Source organism: Pelophylax lessonae (assembly GCF_965119305.1).
Source record: "Pelophylax lessonae genome assembly, chromosome: 4".
Taxonomy (NCBI): Eukaryota; Metazoa; Chordata; class Amphibia; order Anura; family Ranidae; genus Pelophylax; species Pelophylax lessonae.
The window spans coordinates 613,304,413-613,326,930 of record NC_138771.1 but is presented as its reverse complement, the minus strand read 5'-3'; the positions used below and the strand labels follow the sequence as shown (position 1 = coordinate 613,326,930).

At 46.1% G+C, this 22,518-nt stretch overlaps 1 protein-coding gene across 1 annotated transcript in view; it reads left to right on the top strand.

The window, feature by feature from the left end:
- LOC309552830 (A.superbus venom factor 1-like) overlaps positions 1 to 22,518 on the top strand; it is a 360,768-nt gene that overhangs the window by 328,700 nt on the left and 9,550 nt on the right. Inside the window, exons 29-31 of the mRNA XM_082253740.1 lie at positions 8,170 to 8,259; positions 12,489 to 12,575; positions 12,663 to 12,746. Coding sequence (XP_082109866.1) covers positions 8,170 to 8,259; positions 12,489 to 12,575; positions 12,663 to 12,746 — 261 coding nt within the window. The remainder of the gene's footprint in view (positions 1 to 8,169; positions 8,260 to 12,488; positions 12,576 to 12,662; positions 12,747 to 22,518) is intronic.

Here is a 22,518-nt window from a genome sequence, read left to right as displayed (position 1 = left end):
GATTGGAGGTACCGCTATAGTAGGAGAAGAACTAGATACCCAGGCAGGACATATGCCCCAGACCAGTGATGAGACTTTTTTAGACCGCCCCCCTCCCGCAGAAAAAAGGAAAATAGGAGATATAGAGGAAGCAGAGGAGGAAAGGGGAAGCGAAATAAAAAGAGGAAAACTACATCACCTATCTCCACAGTAAAAATATTCAATTTGTCAACACATGTACTTGGAGAAGGAGAAATCAGCTTACTACAGAAGGGGCTCAATTTTGCCCCAAGTAGTAATGCTAACCTCTTTGATCTGTTTAAAGATCTGCATAAGTATATGAGGGACCTTACAGTACAGAGATACTTCAGCCTCCAAAATGCAAAGGTCAAAGAGGTGTCCATAGGCCCCTCAGACTCCACAGAGATGGCTGAGGAGGAGGACGGTTTGGAGTTAGGAGAATCAGAATTAGATAGAGAAGTGTTAGACATATTGGAAGAATTATGGCTTGAAGGGGGTATAACACTAGATAATGCTATCTCTAACCCCTATTATAATGAGATAAAGTATAGCCATTTTAGACCCAAGTCCAGTTTCTACCCACATCATGTTAAGAATGAATACACCAAAACGTTCTATGCCATGGTGTATGCGGATTTTAACAAAATCTGTACCCGCCCTAAGGGGAAGCTAAGTACTAATAACTTATCCTCAGAAGAAATAGTGGCACTTAATCGTATGAAAAAGAATAGCGATATCATCATAAGGGTAGCGGACAAAGGAGGAGGGATAGTAGTACAAAATAGGGCGGATTATATTGGGGAAGCGGTAAGACTATTGTCGGACCATAACACCTATGAGGTTCTGAGCCAGGATCCCCTCCCTCAGTATAAGATAGAACTACAGGAGCTTATTAATAAGGCCTTTAACAGTAAAATCATCAATAAATCTGAGAAACTGTTTTTTCTAAATAATTATTTTAAAACCCCGTACTTCTATCATACCCCAAAGATACACAAAAATCCAGTTTGTCCTCCTGGTAGGCCAATTGTAGCAGCCATGGAGAGTATTACCAGCAGACTCTCCCAATATGTGGATCTCCATCTACAGCCGATAGTTATATCACTCCCGGCATACATTAGGGATTCCACACAGGTGCTGGAGATACTACAGAATTATAGGTGGGAACCCAACTATCTGTGGCTATCCCTGGATGTGTGCTCCCTGTATACTTCGATACCCCATGAGGGTGGACTAAAGGCCGTAGAACACTTCCTGTCGGGTGCGGAGTACCTCAATCCGGACCAGTCAGGATTTATCAGTGCTTGCACGCAGTTTGCACTGGAAAGGAATTATTTCGAGTTCCAGGGAAAACACTATAGACAGATTTCAGGCACTGCGATGGGCGCGCATTTTGCACCATGCTACGCAAACTTATTCATGGGGTTTTGGGAAAAATTCCATATCTGGATGCAGAACCCGTTTGCACAGCATTTGGTGTACTATGGGCGTTACATCGATGATGTAATAGTGATATGGGATGGTACAGCTGACAGGGCAGTAGAATTTGTGAACTACTGTAACACCAATCCGTATGGCATTAGGTTTACGCATGTACTAGATGCGAAGTCCCTTGTATTTTTGGATCTAGAATTGACCTGGAATGAAGAAGGGGCTATCACCTCCAAAACGCACTTTAAGGAAACAGCAGGTAACTCTTATTTACATTGGAAGAGCTGCCATTTGCCGAAATGGAAAGAAAACATACCCTACAGTCAATTCTGTAGGCTGCGTAGAAATTGCACAGATACTGAGCAATATCTGTTGCAAGCAAAAATTTTAGAGAAAAAATTTATGGAGAAAGGGTATGCTGTGCAGCACATACAAAAAGCCAGAGATCGCTATATAGAAGGCTGTAGTAGCAAGGCAGCTGTGGAGAACGGTGCTCCCCGAGAGGTTATGTTTATTACAAAATTCAATAACCAACATTGGGCCATTAAGAGAGCTTTGCAGAAACATTGGCCTATTCTGCAGCAGGATGCAGCCTTGGGTAGAGTGCTCCCCAAAAAACCCAAAGTGGTGTTCAGGCGGGCTAGCAATGTAAAGAGTCTGGTTGCTCCAAGCAAAATAAAAAGTATGAAATGCCATAATAAAGCATCCACTATCCCAGTTCTCTTTAATATGGTAGGCTCCTACAAATGCAAGCAGAGCAGATGTAAGGCTTGTGCATTTATGCAACATGGCAAAAGTAGCTTTACATCAGTTGCAGGGCACACCTATAATATCAAACAATTCATTAGCTGTGGTACACAGTTTGTGGTCTATGGCTTGAGGTGCCCATGTGGCTTAATTTATGTTGGCAGGACAGTTAGAGCAATGCGCACCAGGTTTGGCGAACATCGCCGGTTTATTGAGCAGAAAAAAGACAAGCACAGCGTGCCAAGACACTTCTGTAAAGCGCATGGTGGGGATACTGCAGGCCTGGAACTATTTGGGATTGAAGCCATATCTATGACTCTCCCAGAAGGTGAAAGGTTTGCGATCCTGTGCAAGCAAGAAACATTCTGGATCTTTACGCTTGGGTCCATGTCGCCGGGTGGGCTCAATGAGGAGCTGGAAGTCAACACGATCATTTGACATATCAGTACGGGGGTGTGGGCATGGTAGAGTGGGTTCTAGCACATGCACATACACATGGTTACTAGGGGTAGGGAACATAGTCCCTGCCCGGCCATGTGTCTGTGAAGTGTGCACGGAGGCATACGCACATTCGTGTCCATACAACAATATCTGAGCAGCTGGGTATGAGAGTCGGTGTATATGTACAGATATATATTATAATTTTTTTTGGGGATACTCAGGGTGTCACCACCGATGGGTATGTGTAGGTATATGTATTTCTCATGTGTGTGTGTGTATATATATATATGAGAAATATAAACAACTGCCATGTAGTATATTTGGTTGGCCTATATGGAGTAGTATTTTCATATACTAATTGATATTTGTATATGTGCCATATGGAATTGAATCTTATTTTATTGTATTTTAATGAGACTAGTATCCTTTTTTTTTTTTTTTTTTTTTTTTTTTTTTTTATTTATTATGTGTATTATCTTGACTTATGAAATTATTTTGGTAGATGGATGAGAGATAATGTGGAATTAATATGATCTGTCGACTATTGGTATTAGGAAATGCTGATATACTTTTAGGATACGTTTATGTATTTTAAGCAGGAGACAACCATTGCTATGTAGGGAATGTGATATCCAAACATGTATCTATAATAGCTCTGGTTAATATCTGCGCTGGTATTGTACTGTTTTAAATTGTATTTTAAATTGTATCTTAAACTGTATTTTTAATATATGTTTTTTAAAAGTGGATAGCCCCTTGCTTCTCCCGTCCCAGCCAAGGTGGATAAGGATTATCGGTTACTGGCCCCTTTAAGAATACACAACTATATAATTAGGGCCGATGGTATCCCGGGTATATAGGGAAGGGCGTTAGCAGGAAGCAAGGTGGGACCTGAGGAAGGAGGCTCAGCCTCCGAAACGCGTTGTCCGTAGTAACAGCAGAGGCAGTGCACCCGTGTCTTGAATCCCCCACCTCGCAGCTCCGTACAACTTGTGGCTCCGGCTTTGGCTGAGGCTCTCCTGAGGCGCCGTAGATCACGTTGGTATAGTGTGCAGGCGCACTAGAACCGGCATCCGGTGACCAGGCAACACAGGAAGTGAAGGAGAGCGGGGATACAGCAGTGGCAGCCGCGGATGAGGAGACCGCAGAGTCACCATCTGGAGGGACGGGAGGAGCGAGTAGCTCCTGTTGGAATGCTGTAAAGCGATTGTCTTAAAGGAAAAGTGTGAGTGCAATTCCAATGTACTGTGTTATTGTCCTTTATTAAAGCGTTATTGCCCGAGGTTGCGTGCGCTTTTCTTTACAGATTTGAATTGTTTTGATCCGCCCCCCCCCCCCCAGTGGAGTGAGAGAGGAGCAGCAGCAACCAGGACATTTCACCCAAAAAAACATACAAACAAAGGAGGTGAACACATGGACAGCGCCATGGACTGGTGAAGTACTCCTCTTTGTACTTGTTGCATATCAGCATGTGCAGGATCTGTCCTTTTTGATTGATATCACTTTTACTGCCCACTGGGTGAACCTTCTGACGGCCGTCAAGCATGTAACCTGAGGCACCCATGTAGATTTGGTTGTAACGCCACGGATTGCATGCAGGCCTGTCTCTTCTTCTTCTCCTCCTCCTCTATCCTCCCTCTCCTCCTCTGCTGACTCCTCCTTTTCCGCTGCTACCGTCTCTTCTGCTGCGCCGCCCAAGATCCCCAGAACCTATTCCACATGCCAGGTGAGACGTTGCCATGCTGTGCTGCGTCTGTTGTGCCTGGAAGCCAAGAGCCACACTGGTCCTGCACTCATTTCAGCTTTGCGTTCACAGGACGATCAGTGGCTGACATTGCTGAATTTGACAGTTGGTAAAGTGGTGTGGGACAATGGTGCCAATCTGCTAAGCGCGCTGAAACAGGGCAAAATAACACACGTGCCATGCATGGCACACGTCCTAAACTTGGTGGTGCAGCGATTCGTTGCCAAATACTCTGGGGTCTAGGATTTCTTGCGGCAGGCCAGGAAAATCTCGGCCCATTTCAGAAGATCTTACACAGCTATGGCTCGCCTTGCTGACATTCAGCGGCGACACAACCTGCCCGTCAGACATCTTATTTGTGACTGCCCAACGTGATGGAACTCAACCTTGTATATGCTTGAAAGGCTGATCCAGCAGAAACCTGCAATTAACAACTACCTGTACGAACTCTGCGGCAGGACATGTTCTGGGGAGCTTGTTTTTTTTTTCTCCGCGCCAGTGGCTGCTCATGCGCGATGCATACAGATATCTGCAGCCATTTGATGAGATCACCAAACTGGTCAGTCGCAGCCTGGGCGCCATCAGTGACATCGTACCTTACACCTTCTTTCTGAAGCGTGCATTGTGTCGTGTCATTGATCAAACCATCGAGGAGCAGGAAGATGAGGAAGTCGCAATGCTGGATGAATTCCCAGGGGGGGCTACTCCATCTGAGACAAGTAAACAACAGGAGTCTGAAGAGGAGTCAGAGGAGGATGGTGCCAGGGCGGATGAGGAGGAGCAAGAAAAGCATGCTTTAAACTTTTCTGGGATCCCTGGTGTTGTCCGTGGATGGGGGGAGGAGAACGAGGCCGACGTTATCCTGGATGATGAGCTGGAGCCAGGCCACTACACCGCTTCCAGTTTAGTGCAAATGGGGGGCCTTCATGCTCCAGTGTTTTAAGAGGGACCCCGGTATAAAAAGCATAAATGGCAAGAACCAGTACAGGGTGGCAACGTACTTAGACCCCCGGTACAAACAAAAAATGGCTGAAATGTTACCACCATCACAGAGGGCTGTCAGAATGCAGCACTTCCCGACCTTGCATCGAGAAATGCTGCATTCTGCTTTTGCGTGCACTGGCAGAGAAATTTCCACTCACAGAGAAAACGTTGCGGGTACTAATCCACCAGCGCCTGCAAGAAGAGGGCAGTTTAAAGATGTGTTGGTCACTTCTGATATGAGATCATTCTTTCAGCCGACCCATCGACAGCTGTCCTCCGGATCCCGCATCAGGGAATGCCTAGACTGACAGGTGTCCGACTACATCGGGTTAACGGCTGATGTGGAAGCTCTGAGAAGTGATGAACCCCTGGACTACTGGGTGGGCTGGCTTGACCTCTGGCAAGAACTTGCACAATTTGCAATGGAACTGTTGGCTTGCCCCTCGTCCAGTGTCCTTTCGAAAGGACGTTTAGCGCAGCAGGGGGGATCGTGACCGATAAGCGCACTCGCCTAGCTCACTACAGTGTTGACTACTTCACATTTCAAAAAATGAATGATGCATGGATCTCGGAGGAATTCCACACATATGTGACCAGTAGACCATGTTGGATTCAAATTCCTCGTGACAGGCCACAAATATCTGCCACCACCCATGACAATTCATGGTCCCTGTCTTAGGTAAATACAGCGGCATAAAAGCCCTTTTATGTCCTTTGAATGTCTCATTTAAATGTCCCTTAAATGGGCGACATTTATCCTGTGGATGCCTAATGTACCTCCAGCCACAGAATACAAAGTTCTTTGCTGTCAGGTGGACGCATGTGGGCTAATTTTTGGGGCCTGTACTGGCCGACACTTATTTCTTTATCTTGTGAATGCCTAATTTTTCAGACTGGAATTGAAAATCAATGGGTCTGTAAACATTCCGCTAAATTGTGGAATGGATACGGACCCATTTTACAGACGTGTGAATGGACCCTATATGTGTTTGACATGTATTTACCGGCTGCAGTCAGTTCTGGCTGATTTAGCTATTACATTATTAGTCGATCGCAGATTCACTTAATACTTCTGTTATGTCAGTGTCTATATTGTGGGACTATGTGTGCACAGCTAGTAAGTATTTTGTGACTGCAAATATGACCTGGAGGTTTTTCATGTTCGCCTGCCATTAAAATTAATGGGGCTCGCCGCGAACTTGCGGTCCCCGAACATTTGAGCGAGTTTGTGAACTGCCCCGTCCGATGTTCATCCATCACTGTTAGTGGAAAGAATAGTGCCCCATGATTAGTATTAGTGGGAGGAATAGTGCCCCTTCATTGGTATTAGTGTGAGGAATAGTGCCCCATCATTGGTATAAATGGGAGAAATAGTGCTCCATCATAGGTATCAGCGGGAGGAATAGTGCCCCATCATTGGTATTAGTAGTGGGAATAGTGCCCCATCGTTGGTATCAATGGGAGGAATAGGGCCCCATCATTGGTGTTTTTGGGAGGAAGAGTCCAAATCGCTGGTGTCAGTTTCAGGAATAGGGCCTTGTATCAGTGGGAGAAATAGTGACCAATTGTTGGTGTCAGCGGAATAAATAATTCCTACATTGTTGGTGTCAGTGGGAGAAAGAGTGCCCCAAAGCCCAGATAATAGCAAGAAAAGGACCACGTTTGGCCTTTGGGCTGCAGTTTAGAGACCACTGACCTGCAGTATCAGCAGAAACCTTCCAGATGATCACTCTCAAAGGATAGATCAATCACACAAAACCTTATTAATCACTATCCCAGATATAGGTGGATATGAGAAACCTGCAGCACAGCATATTGCCAAAACCAGATAGAAATTCTTGTAACACTCTAAGAAAATTTTGTAGATGGACAAAAGCTGTGTATTCATTTGTATTCACCTTAAATTGAATATCACTTTAGACCATCCTTTCTCAACCAGGGTTCCTCCAAGGAGGGTTCCTCCAATTCTGCCTCTTAGATAAGTAAGCACTGACATCAGTAATACCCTTTTAGCTAGCTGTATAGAGGCGATTCTCCCCAATAACCCTCACAGTAATGTACAGTAATCTGTAGATATAGTCATTATTAGCAAGGCTTCCCTGAGACCATAAAGTTATATCAAGGGTTCTTTAATGTTTAAAAGGTTGAGGAAGGTTGGCCTGGACTTTTCTAAAAAATACATCTGTATTCCTTCACATATACCTTTAAACTAAATTTGGCCACCTTCTAAGCTGCTTCAAGCTGTTTTTGCATATCAATTAGTTTGCATAGGGAAAAAAGCAGTTCTGACATAAATAGCCCATGTTCACGTTACCTTATTGTGTCTGTATGTCTTCTCCTTTCATATGGGGACTATAGCTACCATAACAGGTATTTCCAAAACAATACCAGATACTTAAAGTAGACCTAAAGGCGATTTCATTTTAATTTTGGATAGCAAAGTTTAGGATTAAAACCCATATCAATTGTGCTTGGCCATCTGTGTTCCATTGATGAGATTTTCCTTCAATTCCTGTGCTTTAGAAAGACATAAATTGAGATGAAATCTCTACAAAAAAGGGGAAATCTGCTGTTAGCCAGTTGTCATTGGAACAGCTATTCCCCTCTATTCCTGTTCTGGTGACAACTGAATATTTTAGATTTTTTCATCACTTCCAATCCCCTTAACATTGGCCACCGGAACAAAAAGAGAGGGCAAGCCTTCCTAACAGGGACACAGACAGCATTATAAAACCTGACAACTGGGGCCGACACTTGTCAAAAAATGAAAAATGCATTTCTTCTGTATTTTTTTTCTCACGTTAATTTATTTCTTCTTATAGAAAGTCGTTGCACAAAATTCTACCACGTTGAAGAAGGAAGCAAATTACTGGGAAGGATCTGTCAGGCAGATGTATGTCGTTGTGCTGAAGGTAAGGCACATGAAAAGCAAATCAATTGATCAAATTGGAAGTGCAAGAGCAGCACAAGAATTACCGACCATTAAACTGTTAAAAAATGCACCCAGTAGGAAAACTGTCTCATACAGGCTTGACTACAAAGCTGGTCATTTTAGCACCATAGAACAGCTATGTTATGAACACAGAATGTAAGCCTACAGAATGCTGATTATCAGTGCTGGGGCAAGGCCCCCCAACCGCCCAGGGCAAAGATGGCAAACTGTGCCCCCCCCCCATGTGTGGAGTTCACACCTCAGTCTCAGAGTGGCACCCACTAGCAATGAAGGTGGCTGCTACATATTTCCCTCTCTGGTCATGCAATATGTCACATGACAAGGGAAGACAGGGGGATGGGCAGTCTGCCATAATTTCCCAGCGGCACCCGCTGAGATTGCGACATGTTCTCAGCGGGTGCTCTTTCTCTCCGGTCCATATTTGGCTGCCATTGGAAGGAGGAGAGAGCAAACTCCTACCTCCAGCAGCTTTCAAGGTGCCTGCTCCGTCTGATGGAAGTTACCCTGCAGTCAATTTTCTCAGAAAGGGAGTTGGTAGGTGTGTTGAAGACCTGGGGCACATTGAGTGATATCATCTGGTGTGTGTAGTGTGGTAGGCATGGCCAAATTGCTGTAACAGTGAGAAGGGCTTAAATGTGTATGGTTAAAAAAAACTGCACCTACTCTACTCTAGGCTATGAGTGTATAACACATGGTGCAAGGGTCAGGAGTAATGTAGAGAGTTCAGACTACCACACTAAAAAAAGAATAACTGAATTTTGCTTACAATGCAGGAATCCTTTAAACCGAACTATACTCACCTGCTCTCCAGTGCTGCAATGTCCCGGCGCTTCCAGCCGGCTACTGACATTTTTTGGCTAGTTCTGGCTGATCTTCAAGATGCCCATCCTGAGCATGACATTGCCAAAATGCCTTATTCATACAGGGTGTAAAACAGTATACGCTCATACTAGGGCTTGCTTGCATGGGGATGTACATGTGTTCTGTTTATCCCCATGCAAACAGTCCCATTGATGTCTGCTGGTACACAGTGGCTGCACAGATGCAACCACTGCTCCCAATTAGACAAAGGTGCAAGTGCGCTGCCAAGATGCAGACAGAAGTATGCCTGTATGAAAGAGGCCTAACAGTGATATACATATAAAAATCACTGTGCAATAAAATGAAAAGACTTGCTTGCCCAGCACTAAAGATGATTTGCCTTTTGGATGCAACACCCCTCACTGCAGCTTCCACTAATTCACTAATTGATTTCATTTTATTGCATAGTGATTTTACTGTTTTTACTGTATGTAAAGGACTGTCGTTCCTCTGAAAAGCAATCTGCATTTGGATTGCTTTTCAGAAGTGTTTAAATGGTGGTGAGGAGGACATATATTGCCTCCTCACCAAATGTTTTAAGCCCCCCATACTGAACTACTGAACTGCAACTTTGTGTATTGCACACAGTTGTGGGGAAGATGCAGTGGCATCATTCACTTGAATGGGTTGCATTTAGCAGATGGTGGCAGGGGGTGTAAAATCTAATTATTGTGGCTTTGGCATCTGTACACCCCAGCTGCTGCCTATGCAGCTTAAAAGAGAAGTATGGGTAAAATATATATATATATATATATAAGTAAGTTGCGCTAAATTGTGATGTAGTGACAGAGAATGTAAAAAAACACAATAGTTGATGTTATAACCACAGATGAATGTCCACATAAATTAACCAAGGGTAATGTCCAAATTTCAGACGCAATCCAAATTTCGGAATCCCAAAGTCAAAGGTAGGATAAGTCACCAAATATGTAGTCTCCTTACCAGATAGAGAGAAAGAATTCGCCCAAAAGTCACAGAAGTGTATTTGATCCAACAACCTCAGATCAGCGAACTCATATGGTATCTCAATATTGGGTGGCGATTGCATGTAAAAAGAAATTGAGAGGCTTCCATAGCATAACACTGTTTAACATTGGTACAGATCACCCCAGGAAGTGCAAGCCATCACCAAAGCCAACCAAACACCAGATAGATAAGAGTGAAAAGGCACCGACACCCTTATATCCCAAATGCTTACCAGATGTCAGGTGTATAGGGCAAAAGAAGAAGAATGACAAAAAGAAGCCACCAAGAGTCAAAAAGACCACTCCCGACAACACTGCCTCTTACCAAATGTTGATAAGGTGCGAGCCAAAAATCTCATAGGTGATCTTCAGGATGAGCGGGATGGCTAAACGATTACTCCAAGTCCCAAAACAAGTAGTATGGAAAGACAAAAATTGCTCGATAGTGTAAAACCAAACGATTTTATTCCATAAAGAAAAGAAAGCAACTTACAAACATGAAGGAATCAAAGCATGGATTTAGGTGAGCCGCCGGCCGGTCGGCTCCTCCACCCGTCCTCAACACAAACAGGTGACGTCAGCACGCTGTGACCGACGCATGTTTCGTCAAATATGACGTTCTCAAGGTACCATTTGGGATATAAGGGTGTCGGTGCCTTTTCACTCTTATCTATCTGGTGTTTGGTAGGCTTTGGTGATGGCTTGCACTTCCTGGGGTGATCTGTACCAATGTTAAACAGTATTATGCTATGGAAGCCTCTCAATTTCTTTTTACATGCAATCGCCACCTAACACTGAGATACCATATGAGTTCGCTGATCTGAGGTTGTTGGATCAAATACACTTCTGGGACTTTTGGGCGAATTCTTTCTCTCTATCTGGTAAGGAGACTACATATTTGGTGACTTATCCTACCTTTGACTTTGGGATTCCGGATTTTGGATTGCGTCTGAAATTTGGACATTACCCTTGGTTAATTTATGTGGACATTCATCTGTGGTTATAACATCAACTATTGTGTTTTTTGACATTCTCTGTCACTACATCACAATTTAGCGCAACTTACTTATATATACGTTTTTTGTTGTTTGTCACAATTTAAGTTGCTGCTGGATCCAAGTAGTTAGCGCAGTTATATTCTTCTTTTTACTGGGTAAAATATAATATATATATATATATATATATACTCGCCTAGGTGGATGCAGCATTGGTCCGATGCTGCATCTGTCCCTTGCTGCCATTAAGGCTAAAGCCTCGTACACACGCACCGATTGTTGACCGACCGATCGACCGTCTTTTGTCCTGTGTTGTTGTGTTGGTTGAAATGTGCTCTATACTGCATACGAATTTTGTTGGCCAACAACAACCAACTGCAGAAGTGATGTCATGTTCTGGTCTACTTTTCGTGTGTTTTTTTTTTCTCTGAGCATGCCCAGTCTTGCTCATCTGATTTTTGTCGGCCGACATCTGTACTGACTGACGAACAATCGGCCCTTCTGTTGACCGCTAACAAAAATTTTATAGCATGCACACCAGATTTTGTTTGGCCGAAAAGTCGCAGTCGGTTGTCGGAAGCATCATACTAACAAGCCGACAATCGGCCGATCGGACGTTGGCCGAAAATTTACGGCCAACAATCGGTGCGTGTGTACGGGGGTTTAGCGATCAAAGACTGATGATCACTCAGTTCTCCGCCTTCAGTGAGGAGAAAGCAGTGACAGTCAGTTGTTGGCTCTCTACTCTGCCCCTTCAGTGCTCACTGGAGCGCCGGCCTGTGGTGGGGTGAGAGCAGCTGGCTCAGGCTCTCAGTGACTTTTTTTTATCAAAATCCAATAGGTTACTAAGGTTACCAAAATCCTCATATGCCAGAATACAACTTCAGAGATGATATATTGTATTCTATTGTAATGTAATTTATTCTTTTGTTTCCGAGCATGCGCGGTCACGCAATTTCTTTCGTACAAATACTATACTAATTAAACCAAAATTGTTTGTTCTGTCATCAAACGAGAATTTTTCGTGCTTGTCCCTTTGAATAACTTTGCATGAACTGTCGTGATAAGCTCTCAAAAGCTGTGTACTAATGACCATATTATCGGACAATTGTTCCGAAAGCGGAATTTTTCATCCAATTTTCTGATCATGTGCTAGGCATTAGACATTAGAAGACTAGGTGTCCTGATCCATTCATTTATTACTGAATCTGGGGATGATTTAATGTCTGTAGGTCTCCAGCAGGCATTGCTTCTTAAAACACCCTTACCGGTAAATGGATTTTGTACAGGCATCTAATCCTCTTTATGTGAACAAACTAAATAATGTCGGTGACCCGTTATCCTCAACTTTTTTTTTTGTCTTTCAGCAAACTGTTTCTTGCAGCAGCAACTTGAAGGTCAGCTGGATGCAGAGGAAAGGATGAATAGAGCTTGTGGACAAGGAGTGGACTATGGTGAGAATCAGGTTTAAACCCAATTTATTATTTTTTGTTGTGGATACTGATTTATTAATTACTGATGCTGACATATTTCTTCAACAGTATACAGAGCACGAATGGATGAGGTGCAACCGAATGACAACTATGACAATTATGTAATGACCATAGTCAAAGTCATCAAGCTAGGTATGTAAAGAATACAATATTATACAAACTGATTACTGTGATGATGATCAAAAATAGAGAACAGAATATTTTGTTAAATCCGGCAGATCCCTTGGTACTCATTGTTGCTGTCATTTGCAGCTGTAAACAAAGGGGTCTATTTTTTTAAATATCTTTTTATTTAGAAGATAAACAAGAAAAAACTGAGAAAATGAATAAGTGGGTTACAAATGATCTTTTGTGCATTTTTACTAGAGATCGACTGACTATTGGCAACACTGATATATCGGGGGCGGATATGCACTTTCCCCAATATATCTATATCGGCCTTTGGATTTACCGATATTGCCGATATTTTCGTGACGTCATTCTGTATGTTGTGCGCACACGTTCTGCCTTCTAACACCGCCTCCCACACCTCGCGGCCCATACGTGATGCCATTTCACCGCGTGCTGCACTTAAGACCGCCCCCCACACCTCACACAGCCTCGTGTTACAGCCAGCTGCAGTCTGGTCTGGTCACGCTGCCAGCCATCCATACATCCATCCACCCACAGGCCTGGCCTCAGCCACCCACCACAACAGGGTGCCAGCCCAGCGAGCAAGCAACCAGCCACCCAGATGACACCAAGCCAGCCACCCGTCACTGTGACCAGTGTTCCAGCAAGCCAGCTACCCACCACCACAGGCCAGGGTGAGTGAGTGACACCAAGCCAGCCACCCACCCAACAGGATGACCCCAAGCCAGCCCCCCACCACAGTGTTACAGCAAGCCAGCCAGCCACCACAGTGTTCCTGCAAGCCAGCCACCCACTACAGTGTTCCAGCAAACCAGCCACCCATAGCAGGGTGACACCGAGCAAGCCAATCAAGCACCACAGTGTTCCTGCAAGCCAGCCACCCATAAAAGGGCGACACCAAGCCAGCCAGCCACCACACTGTTCCTGCAAGCCAGCCACCCATAACAGGGTGACACCAAGCAAGCCAACCAGACACCACAGACTGTTCCTGAAAGCCTGCCACCCATAACAGGCTGACACCAAGCTAGCCACCCACCACAGTGTTCCTGCAAAACAGAAACCCATAACAGGGTGACACCAAGCCAGCCACCACAGTGTTCCTGCAAGCCAGCCACCCATAACAGGGTGACACCAATCAAGCCACCTACCACAGTGTTCCGGCAAGTCATCCATCCATAACAGGGTGACACCAAGCTAGTCAACCAGGCACCACAAAGACTGTTCCTGAAAGCCAGCCACCCATAACAGGGTGACACCAATCCAGCCACCCACCACAGTGTTCCTGCAAGCCAGCCACCGATAACAGGGTGACCCCAATCCAGCCACCCACCACAGTGTTCCTGCAAGCCTTCCACCCATAACAGGGTGACATCAAGCAAGCTAACCAGGCACCACAGAGACTGTTCCTGAAAGCCAGCCACCCATAACAGGGTGACACCACGCCAGCCAGCCACCACAATGTTCCTGCAAGCCAGCCACCCATGGCAGGGTGACACCAAGCCATCCAACCAGCCACCAAAGACTGTTCCTGAAAGCCAGCCACCCATAACAGGGTGACACCAAGCCAGCCAGCCACCACAGTGTTCCTGAAAGCCAGCCACCCAAAACAGGGTGACACCTAGCCAGCCAGCCACCACAGTACAGTGTTCCTGCAAGCCAGCCACCCATAACAGGGTGACACCAAGCCAGCCAGTGCCACCAGTGTTCCTGAAAGCCAGCCACCCAGAACAGGGTGACGCCAACCAGCCACCAGTGTTCCTGCAAGCAAGCCACCCACAACAGGGTGACACCAAGCCAGCCACACTGCCAGGCGTCAAGCCACCAACCCACAACAGTGTGCCAGTGCCAGCAGCAGCAGCAACTTCAGATTCAGCAAGCCATTTCTTTAATCTTTTTTTGTGTCTTTCAAGTTGAAATGGAGATGGATGAGGAGAGAAAGAGTAAAAGTGTGGTCGGGGGAATATTTCTCATCTCAACCATCTCCAGGAAAAGCAGCAGTGTGCAACACATGTACAAACAACATAAGCATGGGATCAGTAACTGCAAAAAAACAAAAATATGTCAAATCTTTGGCCCATCTAAGAGTTCATCATATTGAATTGTATCATGCAGCACAGAAAAAACAAAATGAAAATCAATGTGATTTTGATTCAATTTCAATACCTCCTCCACTATCCCAGGCAACAATAACAGATATGTTTGTGAAAAAAAACAGATGTCACTGTCTAGATTCAGATGGAAGATCCCAACTGCTGGACAGAGTAATCACAGAGATGATTGTCCCTGATAACCAGCCATTTACAATGGTGTCTGACTCAGGATTTAAGCGGTTCCTCCAACACAACGGGGAATTGGAGGGAAACATGGAGTGCAATTTTGCCAGAGTGTAATGCAATCTGGTGAGGAGTTTGTAGCTTGTTTCCACCATTTTGGTCAAAATAGAGGATATATGAGAAAGTAATAAAATGTTGTCCTTTTGCTTTTCTGAGAGAGAGGACTGTAAGTCCATTTCCCGTTCAGTAAGGTAGTCTGGGTATGAGGAACCTTGTAAAGAAATGAGAACCTTATAGAACCGTGAAACACAATGTAGTGGGGGATCCTTAGCGTTGAATATAGATTCTTTGGAATTCAAGTCTTGCAGGTCTCATAGTGGACGAGGTAGGGAGTGGAGATGTTGGGTCAATTGAGCGTGCCTCCAGTTGTCCAAGAAAGTAATTGCCGTAGAGCCCAGGATGGACTGAAGAGGTTTAGGTGCATGGTTCTCGATGACATGATGTAAACAAAGGGGTCTATTAACTTGGATTTTGCCTTTCCTGGTTCCTTCTTTTCTCCTAATAACCATGTTAATGACATTTGTAAATAAAACCTTTGCATTTTCATTCAATACCTTATTTAGACCCAGTAATATCATCACTGTGTTTCTGTGTTTTTCTGTTTATTGCTGAAACATTATGTCTGTTAGAAGTCATCAACAGAGTGCTGTATATCGTTTCCTAAAAAAACATTCCTCAAGAGCCCTTAGCCCTGATGCAAGCAAGAGGCTGGCTCTTGGAAGGATTCATGCAAAGTTATACAAATGTATAAATGTCTTGATGGGTGGATCATTCTGGAAGAGCGTACATGCAGACTTCCCTATAATAATGCCCACATATGATGCTGAGCCTCCATGATTGAAAACACTGAAATCCAAAGAATGAAAGGGGTGAGCCAGGGAGGGCTGGGGAGGAAAGAGCTAGATAATACCTCCAGCCAGGAAATGAGTTGAGCTCTATATGACTTGCTGCAGCTTCTTTTTTTTTTTTTTTTTTAATGAAATTTTTTATTGTTTTTCAAAATACACATAACAAGTTCAATAAAATAGGCGTACTTACAGGGAAATCAGAATACACATATGCAGATATCCAAAACCATAAGTAGCACCTGTAAAGCATCCAACAGAACTCAAAGGGGGGGCATCAAGGGGGGGGGGGGAGGGGGTGAGATAGTCTTGCGGGTACGCCGGGCGAACCCTTCGGCAAGATATAAGAGAGAAAAACAGCACCCCTCTCGGTGGTGAGGGGATAGAGGCAAGGGAGGATGCCCCATGGTATAGTAATGTAAGAGTATGGTAGGAATCTCATAAGAGAGCAACCTGGGCAAGTAGAGGGAATGGGGAAGGAGAGGGGGGGGGGATACCGAGTGATCTAGAGCACACAACACTAGTCGTTAGCAAGCGGCATAAAGCTAAGTACAAAATAACTCAGAGATGACAACAGTCATGGTAGGTCCGTGAACAGAGACAGGGTGGATGAGATCCGGGGATGTGAAGAGTGTCCTTGGTTGGAGGGTTGAGGAGTAGAGCTGTTCGGGCTGCGAGGAAGGTGGGTCATGACCTGAGTACCATCATATGCCGACCATTTGTTCCAGAACTTGAGTGGGTCGGTTTTGTGGAGAAGCATGTCCAGGTGTTCCCTGTGGAGTAGAGTATTCAGCTCAACTTTCACTTCCCGTACGGACGGGACGGAGGAGGAGACCCAATGGCGCAGGATGACCCTCCTGGCAATCATATAGCAAGTGGCAATCCAGGGTTTGTACTTCCTAATAATACCTGCCCGATTGGTTGTGCGTGCCCCCGAAATCAAGGAAGATGAGCTGTCCAGATAACCAAATAGCAAGGGTAAGGGATCCATAGTGGGTGGCAGTCCCGTAATTCTGTAGACAAGGCGTTCAACCTGATTCCAGAAATCCGATACACGGGGGCAGTTCCAAAGTCTGTGGACTAATGTGGGGCGGTGGGCCAGGCACCAGGAGCATCCTTGATAAGGAGTATGTTGGGGAGAGGATGAAAATGGAGCATAGGCGTGATGAAGGATTTTGAATTGCTGCTCCCTCCAGAATGCGTTGCAGATAAAGGAACAGGTGGTATTAAAGCCAGCTAACAGGAGAGGCCTCGAGGCTCTTAGAGATAATGCTGCATCCCATGAGGAGTAGTGGCAGTCTTTGGAGTGAGTGTGGAGGTAGAGTTGTAGCGGTTTATATAGTTGCGCCAGCCTCAGTGGGGATTGGTGTGGGAGAGAGTCTAGAGGGCTGGGAGCGAAGCGCGCCTGTGGTCTTGAGCAAAGTCCGTTGGTAAAGGCATGCAATTGATGGATATAAAGAAAATGGGATTTAGGTAGCCCATATTTTGATTCCAGTGCCGTAATAGGGAGAGGTAGACCAGAGGACTGATCATAGATTTGGGAGACTTTGCGAAGACCCAAAGATGACCATTGGGAATAAATCCGCTCCAGTTGCAGATGAGTTCTTGCGGGATGTCCGCTAATGGGGAGGTGGGGGGAAATAAGTTGTGGTAATCCCAGTTTTTTACGTAGTTCCTTCCAAGCCGCCCGTGTGTCTCTCAGCAGAATGTGTTGACGAAGTGTAGATGGCATGTCAGACACGGAGCAGTGCAGGATAGCTGCGAGGTTATAGGGTGAGACTATGTGAGACTCAAGCAAGAAGTTGGAGAAGTTGGAGGAACCTCGATTCCAGTCCAGACCTACTCTGGCTAAGCTACAAAGATTATATAGACGGATATCTGGTAAATTCATGCCACCTCTGAACCTGGGAGGGTAAAGCTTATGGAGAGCAATGCGGGGCCTCTTGGAGGACCACAAGAAGGAGGTTAGGGATTTATGGAATGCGTTGACATCTTTATGTTTAATGAGGAGGGGCAGAGTCTGAAGGACATATAATAGCTTAGGGAATGTGACCATTTTATATAGGTGGCAGCGACCTATAAGGGAGATGGGGAGGTTTGCCCAGCCGGATAATTCCTTGGTAAGTTTGGCGAAGAGAGGGGTGTAGTTCAGTTGATAGAGGGAGGAAGGAGTACGACCTATTAGTATTCCGAGATATTTAATATGGGTTTTGGCTATTGGGAAATTAGAGGAAGATGCCCAGGCAGGGGTTCGTGTGGAGCCCAGTGGGAGTATTTCGCTCTTGGAGTAGTTTATACGTAGTCCCGAGCATAGGCGGAACCTGTCAAAAATGGACTTGACGATTCCAACATCCCGTGCTGGATCTGCAGTGAACAAGAGGATGTCATCTGCGAAGATCACAGAGCGCAGCTCCTCTTGACCAATACGGACACCAGTTAGCGGAGCATGGACTGCGAGGTAACGGCACAGGGGTTCCAGGGCCAAGTTAAACAGGAGGGGGCATCCCTGACGCGTGCCCTTGTGAAGGGGGATATCCTGCGATATACAAGTGGACGTGACAACCCTAGCTGTGGGGGACTTGTACATAGAGGAGATGAGGTGTAGGAACGGGCCTGAGAAACCAAATTTCCGTAAGCTAAGGGATAGCCAATGAAAGCTAACATTATCAAATGCTTTTTCAGCGTCCAACGTGAGTATGGCTACATCAGAAGAGGGCGGAGATTGATGGTGGGAGAGGACTGCCAGGACTTTTCGTATATTGGCGGTGGCTGAGCGCCCCTTGGTGAAACCAGATTGGGAAGGGTGGAGCAGGTCGGGCATGATGAGGGCTAAGCGGTGAGCTACAATTTTAGATAGCAACTTAGCGTCCAAATTAATTAAAGAGATAGGGCGGTATGAGCCCGGTTCGGTAGGGTCTTTGCCCGGTTTCGGGATGAGCTTTATATAAGCCTGGGAGCCTGATGACAAATAGGAACCGCCATCTAAGATGTGCTGAAATAGGGCCAGTAAGGTAGGGGATACACTGTCCATTACTAATTTGAAAAACTCAGAAGAGAATCCGTCAGGACCTGGAGCTTTACCAGGGGATAATGCGGATATGGCATTCTGGAGTTCGACTGGAGTAACCGGGGCATTGAGTTGTGTCAATTGGGCAACTGAAATCCGAGGCAGGGGCACTTCACCTAGGAAAGCCCGGGCCTTCTCCTCATCAATAGGGTCAGGGCCATAAAGGGTAGCGTAGAATTGTTGCATGGTCTGGTTAATGCCCTCCGGGGTGGAATGCAATTTCCCCGAGGGGTCCCTCAAAGACTGTATGGGGGTAGTGGTGAAGGGGCCTTTACAAAGGCGAGCTAACATTTTGCCGGACTTATTGCCAAATTTATGAAACTGAAGGTCTTGGACAGACTTATGGAAGGACTCTTGCGTCATCGCCCACTTATCAAATTCCTGCTTGGCCGTTTTCCATAGGGCAATATTGTGGGGGGAGTACTGCTGCCGGAGTCGGGCGTGCGCAAGCTGGAGCGAAGAGCTAGCTTGGACGAAGCCAGCTGCTGCCCGCTTTTTAAAAGCCGAAGCAAAGGCAATGATACGGCCTCTCAAGACCGCCTTACCCGTCTCCCACAGCAGCACTGGATCGTGTTCGTGTTGGGCGTTGTCCGCTAGGAAGTTACGCCAAGTGTCAGCTAAGATATTCCGTAGCTCTTCGTTGTTAGCCAGGTAGGAAGGGAAGCGCCAGGTTCTGAAATGTGTTTGTTGTGGGGCAAACGTGAGCAGAATCGAGATCGGGGAGTGATCAGAAATTGCCATATCATGTATGTCAGGGGTGTGTAGATCCCGGAGCGCAAGGGAATTACCTAGGAAGTAATCAAGTCTCGAGAAAGAGTCATGTGGGGATGAGTAAAACGTGTACGAATTCTCCACTGGATTGGCCAGCCGCCAAACATCAGTGAGGTGAATGCTATCCACGAAGGTCGGGAGAATAGAGGGAGGCGCCCCAGGGCCCACGGGCAAATTGGGGGATTTGGTCAACTTGTCTGCAAGGGGATCCATAACTGCGTTTAAGTCCCCCCCCAGGAGAAGTGGCAGATGTATGTGAGGGGCGAGAAGACCTGTGAGGCGTTGAAAGAAAGGGTAGAGGAAGGGGTAGGGGCGTAGACATTGGTCAAAATAACGGAGCTAGTCTCGGAGGAGATTTTAACTATTTGGACTCTGCCGTCTGTATCTGCGAGAAGAGGGGATATTTCAAACGTGAGCCTCTTGTGAAAGAGCATGAGGACCCCAGCTTTACCCGTGGAGGGAGCATTGCCTATAACCTGGCCCACCCAGAGTTTTTTCATGCGGTGTATATCTGCCTGGGGGAGGTGGGTTTCCTGAAGGAATGCAATATCCGCTCCTAGGCGGCGAAGATGACAGAGTACAGCCATTCTCTTGTGCAGAGAGCGGAGACCCTTCACATTCCATGAAATGATTTTTAGATCAAGGGGGACGTAGATGGGAGAGTAGTGGCTTGTTAACAATAAAGAACAATCTGAGAAAGGAGGACTTCACTCGGGTACCACAGAACAGGGAAAGGGACCAGGATTCAGGGATGGCAGGAAAGGAGAGTAAAAAGATAAGGAAGATTTCGTGCCGTCTACATTCCAGGGGTCCCAGAATGGAGAGGGGCGAAACCAGGAGTAAGAACAAAAATATATAGAGACATACCGAAACACATGAGGACTTCTCTTTTTTCCGCATGAAATCCTATCTCCGACAGCGTTACCAGTTTTCAGCTGGTTCCACTCGCTGGGTGGGTGAGGACCATGCAGGCGATATCAAACGGACATCGCGTCAGGCTGGATACCCTCAGTATGTCGGGCGAACAGAGTCAGCAACTTTAATAACGCTGTGTGAGGAAACATAACAATCAAGATTCAAGAATCAATACATCAGGCAATGAACATTTAACACCATATGAGTAAACATCTAGGCTCAGGGAAAATTTCTAAGAGATGGTTAGTGGCCGTGATCCGCGGAGAACAGGTAGGAATACAAAACCGTATTCGCCCTTAGGCAAGGACAACGTTGGGAAAAAAAACAATATGCAGCCGCATACTCCAGATGAGAAGGAGATGTCTCAGCGTAGTTTGTCCCTGTACGTATTATTTGCAGAATACCTTCCCCTCTTGGGGGAATCTTTGCGGGGGCTGCGCAGGTCCACATGTGAGGGGGAGGCGGAGGGAGCAGCAGGGGGGTGAGTATCCATGGACAAGTGTAAGTGGGTCTGAATATAGTCCATAGCTTCTTCAGGATGAGTGAAGGCCTTGGATTCTCCAAGTTGATCAGTGAAGCGCAAGGTGGCTGGGTATGCAAGGGTGAATTTTATTCCCTTCTGGAACAGCGCATTGCAAGACGGTTGGAGGGCCTTGCGTCTACACGCAACTTCTTGTGAGTAATCCGCAAAGAGTAGTAATTTGCTCCCATCCAGTGTGACCGATTTGGCATTTTTAAAAGACTTCAGAATGGCTAGCCTGTCTGCGTAATTTAGGTAACGCACTATGACCGGACGGGGGGTCTTGCGGTCATTTGAGGGCGCTCCCAGGCGATGTGCCCTCTCCACGGTGCAAGGAGAGGCAATACCAAGGGCTTGAGGTATGCGGGAAGAGCACACGTCGGGGAGCAGCCCCGCATTAAATGATTCTGGGAGGCCAATAATCCGCAAGTTGTTCCTGCGGGAACGATTTTCCAAATCATCAATCTTGTCCAGTAAATATTGCTGAGTGTGTTGAAACTTGGCCTCATTAGTAAAGGTAGATTGCACTTCATCCTCAAGATCAGAGAGTCTGTGCTCCACTGCAGACAGCCGTTTAGCCTGGTCACCCAGCTCCTTTTGAAGCTGTGAGATGCCGGCAGATACAGCTCTCTCCACCACCTCCGTGATTGTGGGGGAGAAAATGGAGGCCACCGCTTGGGCCATGAGGTGGTACTGGGGGTCCATTGCAGGAGAGGATGTAGGCAGTAATGGTGGCGGGCTCGCGCCGTCCGTGGCGGGAGCGGCGGCCATATTGGCCGTGAGCTGTGAAGAAGCCTGAGGAGAGGTGTCCGGGTGCTGCTGTGGGACACCGCCAGCTCCGTGGACGAGGAATCGGTCCATGTGAGCGGGGATGTGAGCGGTGACTCACCGGCAGTATTAGGAGGCAGATCGGGTGTCAGCGAGCGGGTATGTAGCGGCTTTATAGGCTGTGTGTGGCGGAGCCGCTGCACTTCACTCCCTCTTCATGCGGCGCCGGAACCGGAAGTTGCTGCAGCTTCTAATGCACACTTTGAGAAACCCACAGTGGGCAGTGAAATCAGAGTAAGCAATTTCAGTACAGGAGATGAGCCCATACAATTGTGCAAAATTGAAGGGAAGTGCTGCTTTAAATATATATCTTATGGAAAGGTTGTTCAAATAAATGATATGGGGGCAGGGTCTCCTTAAAAATACACAATGGTTGAAATAGTGAGTACAACTCTTGAGCATATAGCAAACAAGATAGCATGTTTGCTGGGATCAGAGTTCTTGTGTATGTTTGAATTAGAAACTGATGGTAGGCTTGGCTTTGGAGGCTGCA